This window comes from Erythrolamprus reginae, chromosome 2 (genome assembly GCF_031021105.1).
Source record: "Erythrolamprus reginae isolate rEryReg1 chromosome 2, rEryReg1.hap1, whole genome shotgun sequence".
NCBI classification, from domain to species: Eukaryota; Metazoa; Chordata; class Lepidosauria; order Squamata; family Dipsadidae; genus Erythrolamprus; species Erythrolamprus reginae.
Genome location: NC_091951.1, coordinates 149,672,164 through 149,692,494, shown reverse-complemented (window position 1 = coordinate 149,692,494; position 20,331 = coordinate 149,672,164). Strand labels below are relative to the sequence as shown.

The following is a 20,331-nucleotide window of genomic DNA, read 5'->3' as shown; positions in this document are numbered from 1 at the left end:
TTCATGTCTTTAATTTACCCAAAGCTAAATGGCATAGTAACAGCCATACCAATCAAAGAATTTATTGATTTGAATAGGTGACCTTTCTTCTAAACTATCAACATAACTTGTTTGAAAGGATAAAAGAATTATATCCTCAATGAAATCCGCTCTAAATGCTCTATTACTCTGTATTATCCATTAAAAATCCCCATAAATCTGTATAGAACCACAACAGAAGTAGGAGAGCATCTGAACTGGTGACAGAAGGACAAAGTGCATTTATACACATTCATTATCTATACACTAATGCTCTCTATATAATAAATAATTGTCTTTGAACTCTTCCTTCAATAAAGCAAACATGATTTCTAGATATAACAGCAACTCAATAGGATTTCTATTGAGGAATACAGCAACTGAAGGACATACTTTCACAAGTAAAATGAGCAATAAAAAAGGAGAAATAACATGGTATGGTTAAAATTCAAGGGAATAAGCTTGATGATACCATAGAAAATTTTGAATTAAAATAAGGGGAAAACCTAAATCATGTTTAGGAAATAAAAACCAAATGCATATGTATGGAACTGATTTTATATGGCTCAATATAATAACTGCGACAGGGATCTTGTCCAATGGACAATTAGTTAAATATGAGCCAGCAGTGTGCTGCAGCTGCCAAGAAAGCCAATGTAGTCCTAGGGTGCATTAACAGAGGTACAGAATCAAGATAATGTGAAGTGTTAATACCACTTTGTAATGCGTTTGTAAGACCATACTTGGAATATTGCATTAAAGTTTGGGTACTATAATACAAAAAAGATGTTCAGGTTGTAGAAACTGTGAAGAGCAACAAACATGATTGCAGGTTTGAAGGCTAAATATACAAAGAATGGTAGCAGAAATTGGGTATGTCCAGTTTAATGAAAAGAAGGACTATGGGCGACATTATAGCACTGTGCCAATATCTAAAGGGCTGCCACAAAGAAGAGTAGGTCAACCTATTCTCCAAGGCACCTAAAGGCAGGACAAAAAGCAATCAAAAGAAAATAATCAAGGAGAGAACCAGTTTAGAACTAAGAAGAAATTCCTGACAGAACAATAAATTAGTGGAATGACTTACTCTCAAAAGTTGCGGGTGCTTTAACACTGGAGGTTTTTAAGAAGCAATTGGAAAATAATTTGTTTGAAATGGTATAGAGTCTCCTGCTTGAGCAGGGGGCTGGACTATTAGAAGATCTCCAAGGTCTCTTCCAACTCTGTTATTCTCTTATTCTGTAATAATGTTGTATGGTTCCTCAACAGTCAGGATTCAGGCCCAGCTACAGCATGGAAACTGCTTTGGTCGTGCTGATGGATGATCTCTGGCGGGCCCGTGATATGGATTTATCCTCTATCCTGGTGCTTCTTTACCTCTCAGCAGCTTTCTATACCATTGCCCATGGTATCCTTCTGCACCGGCTAGAGGAGTTGGGAGTGGGACGCACCATTTTATGGTGATTCTCCTCCTCTGTGTTAGCAGGAGATCAGAGATCGACTCCTAGGTCTTTCCCTTGTGGAGTTCCTCAGGGGTTGGTCCTCTCTCCCCTGCTGTTTAATATCTACATGAAACTGCTGGGTGAGATCATCCAAGGGCAGAGGGTGAGTTACTATCAGTATGCTGATGATACTCAGCTATACATCTCCACCCCATGTTCACTCAGTGAAAAGGTGGAAGTAATATACCGGTGTCTGGAGGCTGTTAGGGTCTGGGTGGGTGTTAACAGACTCAGACTCAACCCTGACAAAATGGAGTGGTTGTGGGTTCTGCCTCCCAAGGACAAGATAGAAATTAGATAAGAGTTCTGAGAGATCTCTCTAGGGAAACTTTTGAGAGCCAGAGCTGCCTTATGCCCAATTTCAAGCCGTTTATATCAAAGTGGAAAAAGGTTTACTTGGGGGGTTCCAGCTGCTATTTTGGTTTTGCAAGAAAATAAGATGTACAGGGCACGTTCATTGGAAGAGGGAAAGGCATTATTGGATCAACTGGGGATCAGGTTTGAAGAAGGCGAAGCACAAGGAGCAATGGGTGAGACAAAAGAAGCAGAAGGAGGAGAAGATCTTTTCAGCGGTATTCCAGACGAGGAGGAAAGACAAAGAGAGGAGCAGCTGAAGGTGTTAACTGGACAGGTGGAGGCCATCAGAAGGGAGCATAGGAAAACAAGAGCTCAGCATGAGAAGAAAGCGAAAAAGTGACTTTGTCGCGCGCCCCCCCCCCCCCCCTTTTTCGGAGATGTTTTTGGAATGTAGTGTATCTGCTATTCTGGTTGGGGGGAGAAGGGAAAATGGTAAAGGAAGTTTTAAAAAAAAGAAGGAATTATCTAAATGAAGAAGGGAGGGTGGAAGGGGAATTTTTCTCTAATTACATTTAAAAGTGGTTGAAATTGGAGCTCAGTAGTGTGGGAATTTAAACTGTCATCGCTTTATGTAATAAATAGAGATAATGAAACAAATTTAAATAGGGTTATAGGAGAGGTGAAGGGAAGAGGGATAACTAAGATAGAACAGTTATATGAGAAGGATGGGAGGCAAAGTAGAAACCATATAGAATGGTGGTTAGGTAAGGGAAGAAGGCTACAAATAAATGCAATATGTAAATATCTGAATGAAAGGGAGAATAAAGCAGCACTATTTAGGGAGAAGACAGAGTTAGAGAAAATAATAAGAGAAAAAAGTGAGGGTACAAAGATGCAAGCAAATAATATATATAAGATGTTAGTGCAGTCAGACGGGCACATGATCCAAGGATTGACTAAATGGTGGCAAAATGAGATACAAGTAGAGGTGCAAGAGATGAAAAATATAGTAGAGAATATAAGGAAAACTAAGAATACAAGAGTTAGGGAAATGAGAAGGAAAATATTACATAAATGGTATTACACACCCATTCAACTCGCATACTTTCAGCAGAATGTTAAAGGTATTTGTTGGCATGGGTGCCAAGATAAAGGAGTGTTTATGCATATGTTTTAGGAATGCCCAGCAGTGCAGAATTTTTGGCAAAAAGTGTAAGAGGATATTAATAGGATATTAAATATAAGATGGATAATTACTAAGGAAATGGCAGTATTAGTTAAAAGTAATGAGATGGGAGAATTCAGAGAAATAAAACAAGCAGCGATAGAAAGCGCTCAGGCAGTAATAGTCTTGGGTTGGAAGGACGCAACAATATGGAGAATGCAAAATTGGTACCGGTACATGGTGGACCACATTCAATTTGAGATTATGGATAAAAGGATGAATTTGATTAATGAAACTGATTTGCGACAACTGATGGGGCGATGGCACAAGGTAAGACGATATATGGCGAGTAGAATCAGAGACCAAGCTATAAGAAACAAGTTGGAATCACTGTATAATATGTAAATAAATATTTCGCTCTTGGGTTAAAATGGTTTATACAAGAAACACCCCCAATTGGTGGTGGGGTACGAATGTTTGTCTGGTGGATGGCACAATCACTGAGCACTTGTTATATGTTGTGTGTGTGTTTTTATATTATAAAATCAATAAAAATATTTTTTTTAAATAAAAAAAATAAAAAAGAGAAACAGTGAAATGTCAATTGCCTGGGAGAGGACAAATGTTATCCTTTATATCTCTATATAAATTTTGGCTATTATACAGTATTTATAAATTGTTGGATGAATAATATAGAAGGTTCCTTCTTTCTTCAAGAATTAAGGAAGGGAGAGAGATTGCATGGTCAATATCTGATAATACTTTCATATCAGAAAGAGCAATTAAATTTGTAATGTACAAGAAAATAGGCAACAGTACCAAATATCAAACTTATTTTGTGATTTTCCTTTCTCCAAATGTGGTACAAGTTCATAACCTATATTTATCACAGCTTATTTTCAGCATTAATCCATTATAGAAACATGACATTCTAACTAAACCATACTCACAGGAGATGGGCTCTTGCCCTTCACAAGGATACCTTCAAGAACGTCCCACCGTACCATTTCTTCTGGAGATGGGAATTCGTTTAACCTCCTCTCTAAATCTTTCTAGAAAAGAATCAAACCAAAACATATGAAAATAATTTTTTCTATACCATACATTCTGTTGACCATCATTCCTTCTTAATTAAAAGTTTGGAAGCCCAGGGAATTACTTTAGATAACAGCATCAAATTAGGAAGCAAATCATCCAGCAATTAGGTGCTCCAGAACCTATTGTCCTTTTCTTCACAGTTCCTTGCTCTTTTTGTGTTAAATCTAATTTAAGACCATCAGCAGGGATTATCATCAGACATTCTTCAAAGCACATATGTCATGATGTCATGACTCAGATATGCATACTTTTGTCAATTGTAATAATGAAAATGATGCCAATTACAAAATCATACCATCAATGACATCATGCTATTGCTATTGCTATCATAATGAGAGAGCGTGGAGAATATTATTTAAATGAATGACAGCCTTGCTATCTTAGGACCTGCCAAAGTGCTGAGACTTAAAAAAAAAAAAAGACTATGTAGACAATTTAGAGTGCTGTGAACAGTGAGCCTGGAGATCACAAATAAGATGTGGAGTTTCTCCAGCCTTTAATTTGCAGCAGAAGCACTGGAGGGTGCTGTCCAGGTTCATTTGCTATAAAGTGTACCTGATAATGCAAAAGAATAACAATGCCAAGCTTGCACACAAAAAGAGCTTCAGAATCAGACCACAATAAAAATATAATTAACATAGAGCAATTGGGGCAACAAGATAAACTGCTTGAGATATTGTAGATTTTACATAACCATGGGGGGGAGGGGTGTGCGAACTGGCACAAAAATTACTTTTCTGTAGAAGTCAAGAACATACCAAATCGTGATCCAAGCTACTCTGATCACTCAGGCAAGTATTTAAACGATCATCAAACAGATGAGGATCTAGCTGCAAAATGAAATAAACATTTGGATTACCCTTTTTATTCAAATGTAAGAGGTGATAATGAATAAATACTACTAAACATATAATAAAGGTAAGTTAAATTTCACGCAGTTAAAATTCAAGCCCCCCCCCAAAAAAAGAATACCTAAATCAAAGTAAGCATATTGCTCTGGGGGCCATTTTTTCCTCTTATAAATTGGGGAGGGAGAGGGGGGAGAGTAAACATCTTCAATCCCAGAGTGCAAAGAAACAAAAACAAGCACTAGGAGATAAATTGGTCTCAAGGAACAGCTTAGAGTACAGTTCATTTAATATTACTCAAAAATATAAACAACTACCAATATTAAATAGTGTCTAAGAATATAAACACTTCCAAGCAGGGTATTCGTTTTATGTAAAATTATAGTGTTCCGAGTTTCATGAATTCAATATTGTCAGATAATGAGGGAGCTTTTTAGGCATTGCTCGGATGACTTTCAACACAATTTTTTAACAACAAATTTCTTTTTCCCTAAGTGTTCAACTTTGATTTGTCAGTCCCAGTTTTTGTAAAATGTTCCTTATTTTTCCTCAATCCTATTGGTAGTATCACTATTATAGTGATATCAATGAACTAGACTTTCTTCTTTTCAAGAACTATTTTATATCAACCATATTATGAACAAGATGCATTTCTGTTTGGATCTTAAAGTCCCATAAAATTTTAACCTGGCCATTTTCCAAAACCTTCTCAATATAATGGTTCCAGACATTTTTACTATAACTTGTAGCAAAAGTTTCCAATAAATAATTTATAACTCTGCTTGTACACTAGTCACTTTGTAAAATTTTGCTGCAGCTACTGATCACCAGAAAGACAATATTTTCACCTTCCTGCAATTAATTGGCAAATCTAAAGCCACTAAAACAAAGCTTTCAGTTTCTTTTCTTAGTGCTCCTGATCTTAACCATGTGGATTTTTAAAATCTGTTTTTTCTCAATATACTTCAGTATTGGCCAATGGCTTGTCCTTCCAATTAACAAATTCATTTTCTTTTCTTTTTTGCTAGATTCAGCTTTCACCTTTGTGGTTTTCAAGAGCTTTCCTTGACTGACTTCTTTTAGCAAGGGTTCTTGGCTTTTCCTACAGACAATGACTGCCTAATCTAGACATTAGTAGTACTGTATTATTATGGTTGGTCCCATAGTCAGCCAAATGCATTTTCATTCACCCCTGGAGTCTTTCCCAGAACCCTGGAATAGGCAAATATTATTTGATGTTATTAAAGGTGATATTGTTCAAGACGCTTATTATTGTTGTTGTTGTTGTTATTTATAATACTATTAGTTAAAGTACTATTTATTACATTACATTATTTTCATAAAATAAATATTTAAAACTCAATTAAAAATTGAGTTAAGGAACTTAGGAAGTTTGGATGTTTCTGACCTACAGTTATCACCCCAATGCAGTACTGATAAAATAATCTCTTTTCAATTTTCAGACAAGCTAGGGAAGCTCTGGTTAACTCTAATGGGGATACACACATACACACAAAATTGTTTAGGAACTTGATCAATTCAGGGCTGCTGTAGGACAGTTTTATCCCACATTACTTTTGCCAAAATGTGCATGTATACCCTGCCCTAGTAATTTCTGGAAAATTATGAATTCAGTGTACAGGTGGTCCTTGACTTACAACCACAATTGAATTCAAAATTTATGCTGTTAAAGTATAAGTTTAGTTAAGTAAATTTTGCCCCATTTTATAAGCTTTCTTGCCACAGTTTGTTAAGCAAATCACTGCAGTTCTTAGTAATCCGGTTGTTAAATGAATCTGGCTTCCCTGTTGACTTTGCTTGTCAGAAGGTCACAAAAGGTGATCACATGATTCTGGAACATTGTAACCCTCATAAATACAAACCATTTGCCAAACTTCCAAATTTTGATTACGGGGATGCTGCGGAGAGGGACGGCATACAAATCCAATAAATAAATAAGTGTGAAAAATAGTCATGTCACTTTTTTCAGTGCTGTTATAACTTTGAACAGTCACTAAATTAATGGTTAAAAGTTAAGGATTACTTGTACTTCTTTGTATGGATTAGCCTTTGTAATTCCAGGCCCACAAAACAAAGCATTTGAACTGTTGCTCCTACCCTGATTAGTAATCTTTTATTGAAAAGTAAAAGAGAATTCAACCTATCCTTGATCTCTATATTTATTTATTCAACTTCTATGCCGCCCAATCCCGAAGGACTCAGGGCGGCTTACAACAATGATATGTACAATAAAAATAAATACAGAACAGTAAAAGAAGTTGAACAGGAATTAATATATAGGAATTAAGCCCAATACAGCTATTCATTATATGTGTTATACATCAGGAGTGAAATTCAGCAGATTCTAGAGAACTGGCAGCGAAAATTTTGAGTAGTTCAGAGAACCAGCAAATACCACCTTTGGCTGGCTTCAGAGTGGGGTGGGAATGGAGATTTTGCAATATCCTTCCCACAGGAGTGGGAAGGGAATGGGAAATTTTTAGTATCCTTCCCCTGGGGTGGGTTAGGAATAGAGATTTTGCATTATCCTTCCCCTGTCATGCCCACAAGGCCACGCCCACAGAACTGGTAGGGGAACTTTTTGAATTTCAACCCTGATGAACATGGGCAAGAATGTCGCTACCTCAGAATTAGAGGCTCTATATAGTATATACGCATAGAAGCATGTAATTTTGAAGTAGCAAAATTTGTGTGTCTTCATTTGGAAGTGAGTGCAGACAGTACCTAGTCAGACTACCAAAGTGGTAAAATCTAAATCCCTGAGGTATTAAGAAAGAACTAAACAACCAAGTCTTGAACATATGCAGCCAACTCCCAAGGCTTGCAGGGCCAACAGAGCAAAATAAAAGCTGCTTACCATAGCTAAGTGGTCCTTCATTTTTTTAATTTCATTCTGCAAGTTGCTTGTGATGGATTTCATGTTGCTGGTCTCATCCACTAAATCTTGTAAAAGGGACATAGCCTACAAAAGGAAGAGAGTGAGAAAGTGAATTTATTCACTCATCTAAACCATTGATTAAGGATGGTCTCCAGTTCAGCTCTTGTCTGTCTCATGTTTCTGAGGTCTGAAACCAAACAAACATACTATGGCAAATCTATGTTTAGAGCTCACAATAGAATTCTTTATTGGCCAAGTGTGATTGGACACACAAGGAATTTGTCTTTGGTGTATATGCTTTTAGTGTACATATAAAAATACATTTATCAAGAATCATGAGGTACAACACTTAATGACTGTCATAGAGGTGAAATAAGCAATCAGGAAACAATATTAATAAAAACCTTAAGGATACAAGCAACAAGTTACAGTCATACAGTTATAAGTGGCAGGTTATAAAAAACAAGGTTAACTACAGTAACCTTATTTCAAAGCAGTTGATAGGGGACTGCATGAAAGAATGCTTTTCCTCTGAACTGAACTACAGCAAAAGAAGGAAAGGAAGACAAAATGCAGATTTTTATTCAAAGAAAAATGAATGCATTCTCAAGAGGAATCTATGTATTGATCATTCTTTGGAAATTAATGTGAAGTTACTGAAGACATACTTTTAAAGGAGAGGCTTCGGCTTTTGCTCCAGAATCAAACTAATTCTTAAGCAAATAATCAGAGAGAATATTCACAGCAGCAACATATTTGAATTAAGTTCCATGAGTTTCCTCTCAGTCAAAAGGGAATAAACACCAATAGTTGCTTCTTCCTTAGGGGAGAACAGCATGTTCCAATTTCTAGAACAAGCCCTGAGGGGAGAACAAGGAAGCCACTGGCAGCTGAGACCAACAACATTCACTGAAGAGGAATACTTCCATCCAATGTAATTTCCAACAGCACCATCACACTTTTAAAAAATATCAGGAAATCTTGAGAAGAAAAAAATATGCCTTCCGAAATCAAAACTGTCAAAGGCTACCTTATTTTTCAGAGTATAAGATCCATCATTTTCCCCTGCTAAGAGAGGATGGAAATGTTGGTGCGTCTTATACACAGAATGCAGCCATTTTTGCTGTCCCAAAGCCCCCCCCCCTTTGCAGAGAGCTCCTGGGTCAATGTTCCCTCTAATTTTTTTTCAGTGTGGGCAGAAAAGTATAGTATCTGAGCAGCAGTCCCTTTGGGACTGGGCAGCATAAATATATGTATGTATGTATGTATGTATGTATGTATGTATGTATGCATGCATGTATGTATGTATATATAAATCAATCAATAAATCAATAAATAAATATAGTTGCGGCCCTATTTGGACAGGGAGTTATTGCTCACAGTCGCTCATGCCCTCATCACCTCAAGGTTCGATTACTGCAACGCTCTCTACATGGGGCTACCTTTGAAAAGTGTTCGGAAACTTCAGATTGTGCAGAACGCGGCCGTGAGAGTCATCATGGGGCTTCCCAGATTCGCCCATGTTTCTACAACACTCCGTGGCCTGCATTGGCTGCCGATCAGTTTCCGGTCACAATTCAAAGTCTTGGTTATGACCTTTAAAGCCCTACATGGCATTGGACCAGAGTACTGTACCTCCGGAACCGCCTGCTACCGCATGAATCCCAGCGACCGATAAGGTCCCATCGTCTAAAGTTCTAAACAATATCGTTTGGCAGGCCCCAGGGGAAGAGCCTTCTCTGTGGCAGCCCCGGCCCTCTGGAATCAACTCACCCCAGAGATTAGAACTGCCCTCACCCTCCTTGTCTTTCGTAAACTACTCAAGACTCATCTATACCGCCAGGCATGGGGGAGTTGAGACACCTTTCCCCACGGGCTCTTTATATTTTATGTTTGGTATGTATGTGTTGTTTGGTTTTTAAATATGATAGGGTTTTATATGCTTCTTTTTTAATATTAGATTTGTTTCACTATAATATTGTTTTTATTATTGTTGTGAGCCGCCCGAATCTTCGAAGAGGGGCGGCATACAAATCTAATAAATTATTATAATCATCATCATCATCATTATTATTAAATAAGGAAAGGGCTGGATTTTTTTTTTCTCTTATTATTTGGGTGCTTTTTAAAATATGTTTTAAATCAAGAGTCACTTCTCTCTCTGTTTCTCTCTCTTTCCTCTCATTCTTTGCCTCAATCATTTTCTCATTTCTCTTTTTTCTCCCTTTTTTCTATCATTTCTCTCTCTCTCTCTCTCTCTTCCTTCCTCTCTTCTCTCTTGCTTTCTTTCTCTCTCTCTCTCTTGCTTTCTTCCTCTCTCTCACTCTCTCCCCCTTCCTCTCTTCTCTCTCTCTTTCTCTCTCCCCCTCTTTCTCACTCTTTCTTTTTCACTTTCCCTCTCCCTCTCTCTTTCTTTCTATCTTGCTCTGTCTGTTGCTCTCTCTTTCTCTCTCTTGTTTTCTTTCTCTCTCTCTCTTGCTTTCTTTCTCTCACTTTTTCTCTCTCATTTTCTTTCTCTCTCTCTTGCTATCTCTCTTTCTCTCCCTCTCTCTTTCTTTCTATCTCGCTCTGTCTGTTGCTCTCTCTCTCTTTCTCTCTCTTTCTCTTGTTCTCTCTTTCTCTCTCTTCCTTTCTTCTCTGCGGAGGCCGGCAAAGGTCTTATTTTGAATGTTCCGGGCAGGCGTTCACAAAGTGCTCGGAGAAAACCCTGCCCCGCCCCTCTCGCAGCCCCTTCGCTAGCGGCCGGATAAGGAGGAGGAGAATCCGCAGCCGCTACTGCCGCTGCAGCCACAGAGGAGAAAGCTGGAAAGAGGGGTGGATCGGGTGGGCAGGGGGCAGCGACAAGAAGCCAGGGGCGCGAGGGGGCCGGAGGCGGCCGCAGCTCCCTTTCCTTCTCCCACCACCTATGTCTACTGCCGGCGAAGGGAGAAGGAAAGGGAGTCGCCCCCGCCTGCTGCGGATGGGCCGGTGCCAAGACTCTCTTTTGGCGTCCCCCCCAAAACCTGGTGGGCTGGCAGGGGGGTGGGGAGTGCGCGCACTTGCACGCCCGACATTCAAAATAAGAAAAAAAGTTCATCGGCCTCCGCACTTTCGGCGCTGCCCGCCCCCAACTCTAATGTTGCGCAGCCTTGGAAAAGGCTATGCGGGGGAGAGTTTTTGAGTATGCGGCTGCGTACCTTAGAGGGAACATTGTCCTGGGTGCTGGGGAAAGGCAAAAATCCCTCCCTTTTTGTGAAAAATCGGGCAAAAAATAATCAATTTTTCACAAAAATGGGGGCATTTTTGCCATCCCTCACACCTAGGAGTTCCCTGCAGGCTTCCCAGACCCTTTGCCCACCCAGTTTTTGCCCCCAAACTGGTGAAAAAGGCCTGTTTTTGGCAAAAATGGGGCTGTTTTTACATTCTAATTACCCCATCTAGCATGACTTAAGAAGGAATTCTGGGAGTTGGAAGTCCACAAGCCTTAAAGCAGTCAAGTTTGAAGACCCAAGCAGTCAAGTTAGGGATTAGGGGTGCAAGGGTCTTCAAACTTAGTAAGTCTAAGACTTGTGGACTTCAACTCCCATTCCTGAGCTAGCATGACTGGAGGAGGAATTCTGGAAATTGAAATCCGCAAGCTGTGAAGTTTGAAGTTTGTAAAAATGTACAGGGTTGTAAAAGGTATACTTGTTTGTAAAAAGTATTCTGCTACACTTTTATTAAACAATATATTACTACACTATTTGGTTTGGAATAGTTTTTTCCTTGTTTTCCACCTCTAAAATCTAGGTGGATCTTATACTCCGATACATCTTATACTCAGAAAAAATGGTATATAGAGTAGACTATACATCACTATTTTTTCAAAGGTGGGATTCTGCTTTTTAAATTAAATTTAATTAAATACTAAACATACAAGATTTTTGCAAGATTTAGAAGCCCAGCCTTTTATATACTCAGGTTTAGCCATTTTAAGAAACCATTCATTGGAAGAATATTTTGCTATGCATTCTGCTATCCCATAGGTGCAGAAACGCTATTTAAAAATGTTACTTTGGAAGGAAAAGGGATTTACTCAGTTGGTATCCCTACTTCTTACATAGATCCATTTACTTGTTTACAATGTGAGAGCCACCCAGAGAGCTAGTCACAGACATAGTAAATGCTTCCTAAGAGTAACTGCAGGTACTTTATTTGAAATATGCAGCAGGAGGTGAACAGAGAGAGAAATATCACCCCCATCTCTCCCTAAACACTGTAGTGTTTCTAGAACAGAAAGTTGGTTGCAGCCAGACACCATCAAACTATCTACACATTGGCAAAAAGAATCCGAACACCAAATACAAGCTGAACAAATAAGACCTTAAAACAGCGATGGGCTACGAGCAGAAACGCTAAATTGTGCTTGCCGCCATGGCTCGTAAATGTTTGCGGGGCCAGTGCGATTTTGCTTCTGCACCTGTGCAGGTAGCAAAATTGTGCATGGAGCCTCAGGTACACCCATCTTTCAGTGAGTTATTTTTGCTTCCGCACATGCCAAAACATGGGCATACTCTCAGAAGTCTCTAAAACAAATGGAAATTTCCTACAGACAGAATGCATTGCTATGGCTCCAGTATGACCTGTTGCATGGCTTCTCTCTGTGGGAGAGCCATTCTTAGAATAACTGAAGCTTGAGGTTAAACTATTTTTGATTCGGCAGTTCTGATTAAGAAAAAAAGATGACTGGGGAGGATAGGGGTGAACAAGCATTACTGGCATTCTCCCAGGTTTATAGCTGTCAGAGTTATTTTTTAATTGTAATAGATACCTGCCTGCCTGATCTGAATCCCTTAGATTCTCAGTCCTCTGGCAGAACAATCACATTTAACTAGATAAAAATGTAAACAGTCATGCAAGAAACAACAAAGTTAAAAGTTAACACAATCTGTTTTTCAAGGAAATGAATCCATTTATCATGCTTCTTTCCATACAATTCATATTTTGAGAAAATTCAATTTTTTGTGTGTCTCTTCAAGCCAGTGTTGCCTTTTCTTTTCTATACAACCCAGAATCATCATTATCTTACGTTGGGCAGCCACGGAAATTCTTTAAATGGCTCAAGGTTGACTCAGCCTTCAATCCTTCTGAGGGCAGAAAAATGAGGACCAGATTGTTGGAGGCAATATGCTTCACACACTTACTCCATAATACATGGATTAGCTTTTAAGGCACAACAAGATGTCAAATTAGTTTTGTTTAGCAAGGGGGTGGGCTCTCTTCCTTTTTTTCTTTGCTTGCAAACTTTTAAAAAAATAAATAAAACTATTGTTCATGTTAAATGAATTTTGACTTATTTATAAGTCTGTGTAATTGATATAGATTTCCAATAATTCTTTTTAAATTTATTTTTGTTCAGTTAAAAAAACATAATACGATAAATACATCAAAGTTAAAACATATTTACATTTACATTTCTGTTTCTTCGGTTTCCCCCTTTTTAAATTCTAACAATTATCCTGTTTCCCTTTTTCTTTCAATCTAATTATAAAAATTTCCCCCATACAGTATAATATTCTTTTTCTTGTTTATTCTGTAGTTCTAATGTAAGTTTACTCAATTTTGCACAATCTAATATTTTCCTAATCATCATATCATCAGTTAGTATTTTTTATTTATTTATTGTTAGAGTTGAAAGGGACCTTGCAGATCATCAAGTCCAACCCCCTGTCTAGGCAGGAAATCCTACAGCAATGCTGATAATTCCTACAATATACATTTTGGGTTTTAATTCTATTTCATAATTCAATATTACTTTTTAGTCCATTTTTAATCATGTTCCAAAATTGTTTTGTTTACTGGCAATGTTCCCTCTAATTTTTTTTCGGTGTGGGCAGAAAAGTATAATGTCTGAGCAACAGTCCCTTTGGGACTGGGCGGCATAGAAAAATAAATAAATAAATAAACAAACAAACAAACAAACAAATAAATAAGGAAAAAATTCTCTTTAAAAAAAAAAGAAATTAATAATAAAACAAAACCAAAATCTATTACTATTATTATCTTCTCTTTTTCCATCCCTGTCTCTTCCCCCCTTGTGTGTGTGTGTGTGTGTGTGTGAACTCTTGAACCATTTCAAATTAGAGGCGAGCTATTGGAAATGGTTCAAGAGTTCACACACACACACACAAACGGCTGAGGGTTTTTTTCTCTGTTATTTTTTGGGTGCTTTTTACCATATGCTTTAAATCAAGAGTCATTTCTCTCTCTTTCTCTCTCGCCTCTTTCTCTCTATTGCTTTCTTTCTCTCTCTCTTTCTCTCTATTGCTTTCTTTCTCTCTCACTCTTTCTTTCTATCTCTCTTGCTTTCTTTCTCTTCTCTCTCTTGCTAGCTCTCTCCCCCTTTATCTCTCTCTTTCTCTTTCTCTCTCACTCTTTCTTTCTTTCTATCTCTCTTGCTTTCTTTCTCTTCTCTCTCTTGCTATCTCTCTCTCCCCCCCCTTTCTCTTTCTCTCTTAGCAGCGGCATTGGGCAGTAGCCGTGGGGCGGCGGCAGGGTGATCAGCTGTGAGGCGGAGCTCCGGAACTGAGGCACCGACGGCGAGGGGGCTACGAGAGCGCTTTCTCCCAGCCCCCTCACCGTCGGTGCCTCAGTTCCGGAGCTCTGCCTCACAGCTGATCACCCTGCCCTTCGGGAACGCCTGCCCTGTCTCTACTGCAGCCCCCTTGCTGGAAGTCTGGGATGAAAGTGCGCCCAGCGAAGGGGCTACGAGAGGGGTGGGGCGGGCATTCCCGAAGCCCGCGGAGAAAGCACTCCCTCGCAGCCCCCTGGCTGGCAGCGCTTTCATCTCACAGCCGCCGCGGGAGAAGTCGTGCGCCAAAGCAGGAGGCGGAGGAGGAGGAGAGGGGGAAGATCGGGCGAGCGAGGGGCAGGACCGAGAAGCCAGGGGTGTGAGGGGGCCGGAGGCACGGTGGGGAGGCAGGGGCAGCCACGCCTCAACGCCCCGCCCCCCACGGGCTGGCAGGGGGATGGGGAGTGCGCGCCCGTGGAAAAGGGCGTGCGGTGGGGTATTTGGAGGTGCGCGCCTGCTCATGGGCGCAGCTTACAGGGAACGGTGTTTACGGGTACATATACCAAATGTAGTAATATCTGCCATGTGTTGATTTACATTTCCAACATTCATTTTTCATATTTGGACAAATTTTGGCCAGTCTTGCTGGAGCATAATGCCAATGGTAGAGCATCTTATACAAATTGCATTGGCATCCTTCAGTCTCTAAAGACCATGGTATCATGCTCTGGATTCTCTATATGGCACCAAAATTGTCATTTTATAATTTTCTTTCCATAGTCTTTCCCGATCTTCTAGCTGGCTGGTGTATTTTCCTTTATTGTTTCTTCTATATTTTCAAAATTTAACAAATAGTTATATATCCTTGTAATAAATTTCCTATCTGTTCTTGTTAAAATTTTATCTATTACATTTGGCTTTTTTACATACTCAGAATTCAACTATGTACCTCTACCTACAAACGACTCTACTTATGAACTTTTCTAGATAAGAACTGAGTGTTCAAGATTTTTTTGTCTCTTCTCAAGAACCATTTTCCACTTACAAACCCGAGGCTCTGAAACTGTAACCGGAAAAGGCAGGGGGAAGCCTCCGTGGGGCCTCTCTAGGAATCTCCTGGGAGAAATCAGGGACGGAAAAGGTGGGGAGAAGCCTCCATGGAGCCTCTCTAGGAATCTCCTGGGAGGAAACAGGGCCTCCACCCTCCCTGTGGCTTCCCGAATCACACGTATTATTTGCTTTTACATTGATTCCCATGGGAAAAATTGCTTCTTCTTACAAACTTTTCTACTTAAGAACCCGGTCACGGAACGAATTAAGTTTGTAAGTAGAGGTACCACTGTACTTTGTATCTGGAAATCTGATAGCCAATCAATCTCCTTCCCTTCATTCTTAAGTTCTTCTCTGGTCTTCAAGTGGCCTTCTGTGTCTAAAAACTCTTTGTATGTTTTTATTTTATATCTATCAATTATATTGGGATATATCTGGGCTTCTATGGTAGATAACCATCTAGATATTTCTACGTAGTGTCTTTTCCTCATTTTCCTCCAATTGTCTAAAAAATTCCGTATCGCATGTGATTGAAATTGTGAATGTTTGGTATTTCCTTTTTCCCATAAATGTGTGTGCCATTCCTCTTGTGGCCTTCTAATGCTAAGATTCTTTCATTGTCTAACCTGATCCATTCTCTTATCCATAACAGAGTTGCTGCTTGGTAATATAATTCAAGATCTGGAAGTCTGAATCCTCAACTCATTCTAGAATCCTGTAATGCTTTGAACCTAATGCTCAGTTTTTTCCCATTCCATACAAATTTAGCTGGTGTTTTATTTTCTTATCCTTATCTATTAATTGTTGTATCATTTTCTTTTCTTTTTATTTTCTCAATTTATATGATAATCATCTTCCAGGTTTATTAGCATTTTCGAAATGATTTTGTTTTGATAATTTTATTTTCCTTAATTTCCTCCTGCTCAAATAGCTCAGATTTCCAAAAAAATTTATCCAGGATAGTTAATAGCCATATTGAGTCTGGAGGACAGGTATTATAATCCAACAAATCTACAGAGCACTGGATTAACAAAGATCAGATCATATGCAAATGAAAAATGAAATGATGTTTTTTCTTCTAAACCAGAAAAACCTATATGTCAAGGTCAGAGTTCTTTGCCTACCTCATTGCTACCTGAATGCTGCCAATGATCCCATTTTATATTAACCCTATCTAGAACAGGAGCGTCTCAAGGCCTGGCAGTCAGACTCAACCCGCAGGGTGCTTAGATCTGGCAAAGGACCGGCCCATGATCTTCTGCCGACTAAAATGGAGTTTCGTTTTGTTAGCAGAGGGTTGTAGGAGCCCGTCACTGCCAAAAATGGAGCTTGGGAGCCCGTTTTTACTGGCAGAGACTTGGGCCCCCACAGGCACCCCCAATATGAGTAAAGTAAATTTCTTGTGGGCATGTGCAGAAGCTGATTGTGCATGCACCATCATTTTGTTTTTGGCTTTTTTGGGGTGGTGGTGGTGAGAATTTTGGGTATTATGCATGCCACACGGCATGGGAGGAAGCAAACCGGCAGCGAGGTAAGTTAGAACCCACTGGAGCCTCGGGCACACCAAAACACATACACTGGCTTTACAAACTAAAGTTACTAGTATATTCTTAATTCAAAAATAAACCAGCTACAGTGTGTATGAAGCAAACCAAAATGAAAGTGATATCAGAAATTTGGAACCAGGGAGCATGATCTGATAGCACAACATTTTTGTTGTGGTTCATTTATCTCACAATATATAAAGATTTTGTGATTCTGGAATGTCCCAGTGGGATAATCACAATGTGCTTTGAAATACAATAAAGTGTATTATTAAATAAAGACATTATGCACCCCTTATAATTAAAGTCCCAAAGCAAATAGACAGCTATGATTTTAAAAATGTATATATGTATTTGAGAATCTATATAAAGCTTCATTTTGCTAACATTTTAATTACTTAAAGTTCACCTACCTGGTTGATTCCAGTCTCACTGGCTTCAATCTTTTTCTGCATCTGCATCTTTTGCCACATGTCAGATACAGCTGCACCGGATCCACTTTGGGTCTTCTCTATCAGATCAGTCCCTGAAGGAAGCTTCTCCAGTCCAGCAATCTGCTTTTCAACCCCTGTAAGTTCTTTCCCCATTCTTTTCACTTTATCCTGCACTCCCTGAGTTTGGTCTTGCACTCCATGGACTTCACTTTGTATTCCATGAATTTGATTTTGCACTCCACTGACTTGACTTTCTACTTGTTGGACTTGACCTACTACCCCTTGGACCTGGCCTTCTATCCCTTTAATCTGACCTTTCACGCCATAGATATTGTTCTCCATCATTTTTAGTTTCATTTCTAAGTCAGCAAGCCGAGAATCCGCTTCCCCTCTCAAAATGCCTTCCTTGTCCTCTTTCCCTTTTGCTAATGCGTCTTGGCCCAATAAATCACTAAGTCCTGCCCCAGTTGCAGCAGAAAGCAATGCCATCTCTGGCTTGGTTGGAGGACCTCTGTCTATCTTCACATCTGCTTTGACATCTTGAATGTTGAGGTGGCTGATGATAGCATGTAGGAGAGCATGGAGGGCATTGAAATTGATAACGCCAACCTCTGGGGTCCCTATGGAGAGATCCGCCAAGTCATACAATGTGACTTTGATAGACATTTTGGTAACGAATTCTGAGTGAGATAATTGCTTGAAAATAAATCTTTTAAAAAATATATAAAATCTGTTTTCAATGTAACTCTATAAATCTGTTGCTAATATATTGACTCTTAGAAAATATAATCTTCTGGTTAGGAAAGGACTTCTATCAGTTAAGGATCTTTCACCTTCACAAGAAAAATTCTTTTCTGCTGCAAAAAAAAAGAGAGAGAACAAATTGAAATCCCCCAAAAGCTATCTAAGACTACTATTACTCTGCTTTTTCCTCTAATATTGTTAAAGAATACGTATTCTGTTCTTGAGCCTTAACGGGATCCCATTTAGGGAAGCCTTTCGTGCACCCGTTAGTTAAAGCCGGGATAGAAAAGGGCGTCTCTCGCTCCTCCTTGCAACCCGAATCTTCTCCGCCTCACAATCCAGCCCTGTTCCAAGCTCTCACATTCCATTGGTGGCGTAACAAACCTCCCGACTCGGGGATTCGCCGCCGTAGCTGCCCATGTGCTTTTGTTTACTCCGTTGCCTCTGGTTGACTGATGCAGGTCGGGCGTTCGTGGTTGCTAAGCAACTCGGGACAACGGTTACGCGTTACATTACGGCCGCGAGCCGCAGGGCCTTTCGCGCAAATGCGCTAAGAAGGGTCCGATAGGAAATTTGAAATGTTGAGGCGGGTGGGATGGGGGTTGGTGGTAGCTTCACCTTTAGCTCTCCCTGTCACAACAGCCGTCGTTTCCGAGAAAAAAAATATTCAACTGAGATTAAATGTGGACACCGTCCCTCACAGTTAAACGTACAAATATAAAGAATATATCTCGTATATAATCAAAGGACTTTATTTCCCTCCTCCGCCAGAGCGGTGTTAAAATACTTCCGAAGCAGGGGGTCCCTCCCAACCTCTGAGCCGTTTTGATTTTTCTTCAACCAGGCAGGCGGGCGAGTGCGCGCGCGTCTCCGCTTGCACGAGCAGCGAGCGAGCGCGTGCGGGTGCGCGCTCTATATGCCTGAGCGGCAAGCCCGCGGGCACCGCCGCTTGCGCGAATGGAGCTGGGCGCCACTTTGTCAGCTGCTCGCGCGGAACCGTTCCCTTTGCCCCTCCCCCGGCGGTCCGCAATGCTGGAAAGGTTGAGGAACTGTGTTCTAGTACAGGAGTCTCTCCAACCTTGGCCACTTTAAAACTTGTGGACTTCAACTCCCAGAATTCCTCAATCACCTGACTTGCTGAAGAATTCTGGGAGTTGAAATCCACATGTGATGCTAAGGCTAAGTTAACCAAAGCTATTTTATAGCCTTATCCTGCCAACTGCGGAAGGAATATGTCCAGTAATTATTTGCCATGATGTTGTCTGAGGCAATCTATACTTTTCTTTCTCTTCTCCCCCTTCCCCATCTTCCCCCCCCCCGCTCCACTCCGCCCCCTCCTCTCCAGTTGCTGGTACAATTGGGAGTGACATCTGCCCAGCATCATTTTGGGCTGCTGTGGGCATACCCAGCTTGTCTAACTGCTGGAACCATATGCCTCGTTTCCATAGAGCAGTGTTTCTCAAATAGTGGGACGACCCATCCCCCACTGATGCGGGGAGAGAGGTGTGTGACCCCAGGGAACATGCTTTTTTTTGGCACAGGGAATAGGGGTTTTTTGCATCAAACAATAGCACACAGCACAGAGTAGGAGATATGAAGTGCATATAAATCCTTAAGAGACCCCATGGAAAAATGTTTAACAGGGATGAAAAGAAAGGAGAGAGACGGAGATAATGAGACAAACGTAAGTCTCCTGAAAGCTAAGACGAGGAAATATGACGAAGTGTCTGTAGTGCTTGGCTTCACTGTGACTATGGTGGGAGATGAGGAAAGACCGGTATGTTGACTGCATCTAAAAATGTTGGCAGTGGACAGCATGAAGCCAAATAAATTAAGGCATCACTTAAACACATTACACCCCAAGCACTGATAAACAGCTTGAGTTTTTTCAGTGAAAATGTGCTAAATATTGCAAACAATTCTCCGAGCGGAGAGTTGGGGGGGCACAAAATGTTTATTTATTCCAGGGATGGCGTAACAAAATAATTGAGAAACACTGCCCTAGAGGCATCTGTCTACGTATTGACTTTGCTTGCCCTTGCTGCAGCAGGGTTCTTCAAGAAAGAGCTGGGTTATGGCACTTTTTCCACTGCTGTTCAGTCAACACTGGATGCATTGAAGTTTTCCCATTGGTTCTGCTACAAAGGGACTTACTATGTTCTTTTTAAAAAAAACCTGATTTTATTACTTGGGAGAAATTACA

At 40.1% G+C, this 20,331-nt stretch overlaps 1 protein-coding gene across 2 annotated transcripts in view; it reads right to left on the bottom strand.

Moving 5' to 3' along the window:
• Positions 1-18,450, bottom strand: part of QRICH2 (glutamine rich 2) — a 70,207-nt gene extending 51,757 nt beyond the window's left edge. For both annotated transcript variants that reach the window (XM_070739851.1, XM_070739852.1), the window contains exons 1-4: positions 17,364-18,450; positions 7,807-7,911; positions 4,839-4,910; positions 3,933-4,034 (exon numbers count right to left, since the gene is read on the bottom strand). In XM_070739851.1, the coding sequence (XP_070595952.1) occupies positions 3,933-4,034; positions 4,839-4,910; positions 7,807-7,911; positions 17,364-18,050 (966 nt within the window). In that variant the 5' untranslated portion in view covers positions 18,051-18,450. The remainder of the gene's footprint in view (positions 1-3,932; positions 4,035-4,838; positions 4,911-7,806; positions 7,912-17,363) is intronic.
• Between the last annotated feature and the right edge of the window lie 1,881 nt (positions 18,451-20,331).